The sequence below is a fragment of the Meleagris gallopavo genome, chromosome 6, assembly GCF_000146605.3.
Source record: "Meleagris gallopavo isolate NT-WF06-2002-E0010 breed Aviagen turkey brand Nicholas breeding stock chromosome 6, Turkey_5.1, whole genome shotgun sequence".
Taxonomy (NCBI): domain Eukaryota; kingdom Metazoa; phylum Chordata; class Aves; order Galliformes; family Phasianidae; genus Meleagris; species Meleagris gallopavo.
This window is the reverse complement of record NC_015016.2, coordinates 33,176,928-33,182,927: the sequence shown is the minus strand read 5'-3', so window position 1 is coordinate 33,182,927 and position 6,000 is coordinate 33,176,928. Positions and strand designations below refer to the sequence as shown.

The 6,000-nt window shown below is 37.1% G+C and overlaps 1 protein-coding gene across 1 annotated transcript in view; it reads left to right on the top strand.

Annotated features, from left to right (window-relative positions):
- LOC100542849 (TBC1 domain family member 5) overlaps positions 1-6,000 on the top strand; it is a 48,911-nt gene that overhangs the window by 17,641 nt on the left and 25,270 nt on the right. The window contains exon 3 of the mRNA XM_019616782.1: positions 2,305-2,460. Within this exon, the coding sequence (XP_019472327.1) occupies positions 2,305-2,460 (156 nt within the window). The remainder of the gene's footprint in view (positions 1-2,304; positions 2,461-6,000) is intronic.

Sequence of the window (6,000 nt, the reverse complement as noted above, 5' to 3'; positions counted from 1 at the left end):
AAAAAAAAAAAACCAGTAACTTGTATGAATGATATTTATTAACAGCAGATGTACCATTAAGAATGCTGATGTATTGAAGTGGTCATTTAAAGAAGGGAAATTATTGGTTTTTTTTTTTTCTGAAAGAATGTTTCAGAATAAAGAATGATACATATAGAGTTGTTTGTGAAGGACAGCTGACTGCAGGCATGTCCTTTAAGTCTCAGTGGATGTATCAGACCACAGATCCCACCAAATTTTCCTTGTTTGTGTCCTAATGAAAGAAAATATTTTTACTGAAAATCTGCTTTTCTTCACTAGTTGATCCTTTTGGCAGGACAAGTGGTATAGCAGAAAGATGATAAAGGCCTTGCATTTTTTGTGATAGTATTCAAGTAGAAAGATCTTGTTGCCATTCTTATGTTCAAAAAGATCTTTTTCAGCATATAAACATAGCATTGTGAATGAGCTTCCTTTTCAGTCTGATTTTTCTCTTTTGAATTTTGAACCTTCCAGAACTACAATCTGAATAATGGAGCACGAGAATGCAGCCAAACTCCCAGAAATAAATATACGTGTTCTTATCAGTACCATAGGTGAATTTCCCAATCTCTTCTCTGTTTCTCTTCTGGACCTCATGACATAAAATATTCTTTTCTCATCATAGCAGAGTATGTTTTGTAACAATAGTGGAGGAAGATTTTTTTTCCAACAGTTTGTTGATTCAAAATGAGTGAGGAGTGAAGGGAGGAATTGGCATTTCATACTTTATAAAATGCTAGATGTTAAGTTTCTGAATGGTCACTCTTGAATTACTAATTACAAATCTGGATCCAAGTAATCATTTCCTATTTCACACTTAAACAAACAAACACTTTCACACAAACACTGCCACTAAAATACAGAATTATCTGAGATTTCACTGCAGACATGTTCTTTTGGAGGGACATATTTTCATGGCACGTGGTTTTTTTCCTTAGATTTTGAAAGTCACTCATCAAAAACAAACTGAGAAATTTTGATTTTCACAACTTACAGTTTTTATGGGAAATTTGCCACAATAAGTGCCATCTCTGCACACTACATTCTTTGCCAAGGGAGAGTCAGGCCATAAGCATAAAGAGAAGTGTGACAGTCATTTTCATAGACTAAGCAGGTCAAACTATCAACCTGACCTAACAAGACTCATCACTAAACATCAGTTCCACATTCACATATGTCTTAAATAACTCCGGGGACAGGGATTCACTGGTCAGTCCCTTCCAGCCCTCTCTCTGAAGAAATTCTTCCTAAGATCCAGTGTAAACTTCCCCTGGTGCAACCTGAGACCATTTATTGTCTTCCATCACTTGTCACCTGAGAAAAGGGTGCAGATGCTTTTCTTTCCATCTTGTCCTAGGAATCTAATTCTACTTCATCCACCAAGTTCTGTCACTCTCCAAAGACTTAGGAGAGGTGAAACAAGACTCGTTCACAGTTCTTGTGATGGCTTTTATTAATTTATCCACTCAAGTCTCTGCCTCATCTACAAACAGAAACACGATGCTGAATGTAATTCTCTTTCTGGACTTGCAGCTGATTGTTTTGTGGTTTGATCTGCTAGAAATACAGTGTCTTATTGTATCCAGGCATTTTGCTTTGAAGGAAAAGACTGAAAGAACTTGGTATCATTAAGCAGAGCAGAGCCTGTAAAGGTGCCTGATGCTATCTATAAATGTGTCAAGGAAATACACAAAGACATAGAAGAATTATTAAGCTGCATGACAAGTTATGCAACAGTAAATAGTATGAAACAGGGCATGAATAAATTTTATTTGAAAAATAGAAGATTTCTTCTGGCTTTTAATAATCCTTCAGCAGAAGCACTTATCACATAGAAGAAGGACTCCTAGTGCTTGCTTTCTCTCAGTTTCATTCTTCTATGTATGCTTTTATATCTCAAGACATAAAACCAGATGTTTTACAGACATATTACTTAGGTAATTTCAGAGAAACTTTGAACATCTGCTATGAAAAAAAAAAAATACTGCTGTTACACAGTCAGCTCAACATTTTTCACAATATAGATGAACTTTTACATTCTTTGTAAAATCACAGTCATCTATTTATATGGCATAGCTCTTTGGCTTTATTCTAGTAAAATTGTATTTGGGAAGTTGAAAAGGGCCTCAAATGAAACTTGCAGTAATATTAAGTCTTAGATTGCTAGAACAGTCAGGCTCCAAATTGAACATACTGGCTAGTTGTTTCAGTTGCCAGCTGTAAGAATTTGAAGGTGCAAAACTGAGCTTTGATTAAGTAAGTTTTGTCGTAAACTAAAATTAGCATGTGCAGTAAAATCAATTGTAACACTTATTGTATTATTTATTATCATGATCTGTGTTATAACAAAGACTTCTTTTATTTTGTATTAGGAGGATCGAATGAGAATGGAAGCACACAGCACACGTCAGATTCTGCTGGAACATTTATTTCTTACAGGTTCGTAATTTTCTAGACTAATTTTCTAATTTTAATAAGCTTGAATGTAATAAGCAACACAACCTATTTAAAGCAAAAAAAAACAGGTCTGTGTCTTTCAAGACTATTGTACAACCTAAATTGCAACAGTTAGTAGACTGAAGATTAAGGAATTATTTAAGAATTATCTGAAAAACTTGTTTTCTAGATTATTATTTTTTGAGACTTTTTTTTCAAAATATTCAATTGAGGAAAGTTTTGGACATCTGAAAGCCTAAATACTTTTTTCTCTAAGGTATGCAGTAAAGTAGAAATTCTCACCTAAGTTAATAGGAGCTAAATTTTGAAATTTTTAAGTGATCAGGGTCACCTTTCTGATTTTCTCAAAAATAACTGCATTTGCAGGCAACATGGAACTCTATTTGTTCGTTACTACAATTAAAATATAAAACAAAACCATAAGATTTCTTAAATTCTGGGGCTAATCTTTCAATTACGTTAGTAGTAAATACCAGTTAAAGAAGCATAGTACTGAGCAGCTTTGCACAGCACTGTCAGTAAGCTTGAGTCTTGCTTGGGTAAATACTAGAGGATGTCTTGTACTTGAAAGCAAAGCAAGGTAATTGGCAGATCTGTAGTTTCATCTTTCAGCCAGCAAAATACTGCCTTTGCTACAGATGCTAAATCTTTGTCCTTGTGACTGATAATTAATAGTAACATTTGTGCTAACTAGAATTACTGCATCTGATTTCAATGCTTAAGTTTGGGAAAATAAAACAAGCCTACCATCAGATTATTTTGTATTCACTGAAGTAAACTGTGATGAATGGCATCTATTTCTTTTTCTGTTTGTAGTCTGTTGTAACCAATACTTCAAAGGGATGGGGCAGACAGGAGGAACTTGTCTGTTTGCCTTGTCCCGGCTATGGCTAGATAGGAATATAGCATGCTCCTTGGGCACTAAGCTGTGCTCAGTATGAGCAGTCCTCAGGTTGGGATGACCAGTGGGGATACAAGTTGAGAACTTGTTGCCTCCTGGTGACAGATTGCTGACAAAAGGAGGGAGAAAGCAGGCTTTCCTTGAGGATGCTAAAAAGAAAGAATTCTCATGATGACCTAGATGGAACAGCAAAGAGCTTGCTGCAATTCAGACACCCACAGAAAGCTTCTGGGCTGAGAGCAAGGTTAGACAAAAGGATGTGCCTGCAGGGATGCATTTGGCCACTGGAACCAAATCCTTACAATTTTCTGTATGCTAGTAAGTCCATGGTTCTGTTTTATGTTCTGATGAAACCTACTTTGTATGATAAAAAACCGTTTGAGGACAGTTAGGATGCTTATTTTAAGAATATTGTGTTAGATCCATTTCAGGGTTCTGCCTTACTCAGTTGTGTTTTGTATTTGTATTCTCTAACTTATGCAGCATACAATTTAATTTAAAAGGTGGGCTCAAAAATACCACTGACAATAATTTCCATGCTCTTCAGATCCAAAGCCCATAAAGATACAGCGACCGTGTGCTGGTTTTGACTAGGAGAGAGTTAATTTTCTTTATGGCTCAAACACTGCTATGTTCTGGATTTGTGATGAAAACAGTGTTGATTACATTGGGATGTTTTAGTTGTTGCTGAGCAGTGCTTTCACACAGCCAAGGACTTTTCTGTTTCTCATGCTGCCCTGCCAGCAAGGAACTGGGTGTGCACGAGGATGCACTGAGAGGGTACACAGCCAGGACAGCTGACCCAAGCTGACTAAAGGGATATTTCACACCATATGGCGTCATACTGAACGATAAAACTGGGAGAAAAGAGGAAAAGGCGAGGACGTTCGCAGTTATGGTGTTTATCTTCCCAAGTAACCATTAGATGCGATGAAGCCCTGCTTTCCTGGAAATGGCTGAACATCTGCCTGCCGATGGGAAGAAGTGAATGAATTCCATATTTTCTTTCCTTGCAGGCACAGCTTTTGCTTTACGTATTGAGCTGTCTTTATTTCAACCCAAGTGTTTTCTCAGTTTATCTATCCAGTTCTTTCCCCCATCTCTGTGGGGTGGAATGAGCAAGTGGCTGTGGGGCACTCATATGCCTGATAGTGTTAAATGTCAACAGGCCATGAAGCAGCCTCTCAAAAGGAGGCGAGGCAGAATTTAGCCAGATCAACAAAGGAAAAGGTTGAGAGCTCTTCTCTGCCATTATTTTCAGGACACTTATAACTGAAAGCTGTTAACTCCAGAGACCAGCTGTTGTGCCCGCCAAAGTTAAGTTTGGGAAAGAAGCTGCAGCTAGACTCTGGTTCCATGAGCTGTGCTGTGGGGCTGGGCTCCTAACTCTCTCATCCTACCCCTGGCGCTCACCTGTCATTGAACTGGTCCAGTGGATTTGAATGAGTCCATCTGGGGTGAGATTAGTGGTGATTTAGTTCATGCTGTCATCCTCATGAAAGTTTGAGTGAGTACCAGTGCCAGGGGAAGGAAAGCAGCTAAAACACACAGCTAGAAATAAGTGGTTGGATGGAGAGTGGCATAATTTCCTTTGGTCAGCCTAAACCATAGCAAATCCTCCAGTTGAGTCAGTCTGTGGTTCATTGATGGAGCTGTGCAACCCAAGACCCTATCAGTGCAGAATCCCATGGATTGATCAGGCATAAGACACCCAGACTGTACACTGTACAGCATCTTCTTTGCATTGATTCAGTCAGATAGTTAATGGGCATATATTCCAGTGCTGGAGAATTCAGTGTTTAACACTTACCTGTCAGTCTCAGGGCTTACACGTATATGCTTATGGATCTTATGCATGTATCTTTTCAATACTTTAGGAATTTTACGCCTTGTTACTAAAAAAATAATTAGGACAGTTCTTACAATGTTCTAAACTTTTTCCAGTGTTCTAAACCATCTTTAATGCTCCACAAATAAGCAGAGGATAAAGCTGGCTGTTGTATCTCCATATTCCTTAGTCCAAAGTGAATATAATAAATAAACATGATGTTGACGATGAATTCCACTGGAAAATAATCATATTCTGTCAGAGAAGATTACAACACAACTTGCAAAACTGAAGTCAATTAACATTTTAAAAGGAGCCCCATATATCACTGCCAGAGTATTACTGTTGCAATTAGAGGCAAGATGATAAAGCAAGATAGTACAGTATGTATATGTGTATGTACATATATAAATAAAAGAAACATCTAGCTTTTAATTGTTACCAGGCTAGCATCATTTTTAAATAATTTTACAGTGTTTTAGTTATGAAATGAATGTTTCCTGCTCAGTGGCAAGTAACAGCCTTCATACTATGAGACAGGCTGTAAATTTGCTGGTTGAGTTGAATATTGTATTGATAGTTACAATTCTGGGCTGCACATTACTTAAAAATGAGCAGCTAATACCTTATGAAAGATTAAAAGTGAATCTTAAACTACCTTGAAAGTTAACGATGGTAAATGTATGTTATTTCTTTAAGGACTCATTAGAGATTTTGATTTAGCTGTCAACGAATATTGTTTCAGTAAATTACTCATTTGATAAAACTGATGATAGTCTAGTTTATCCAATGT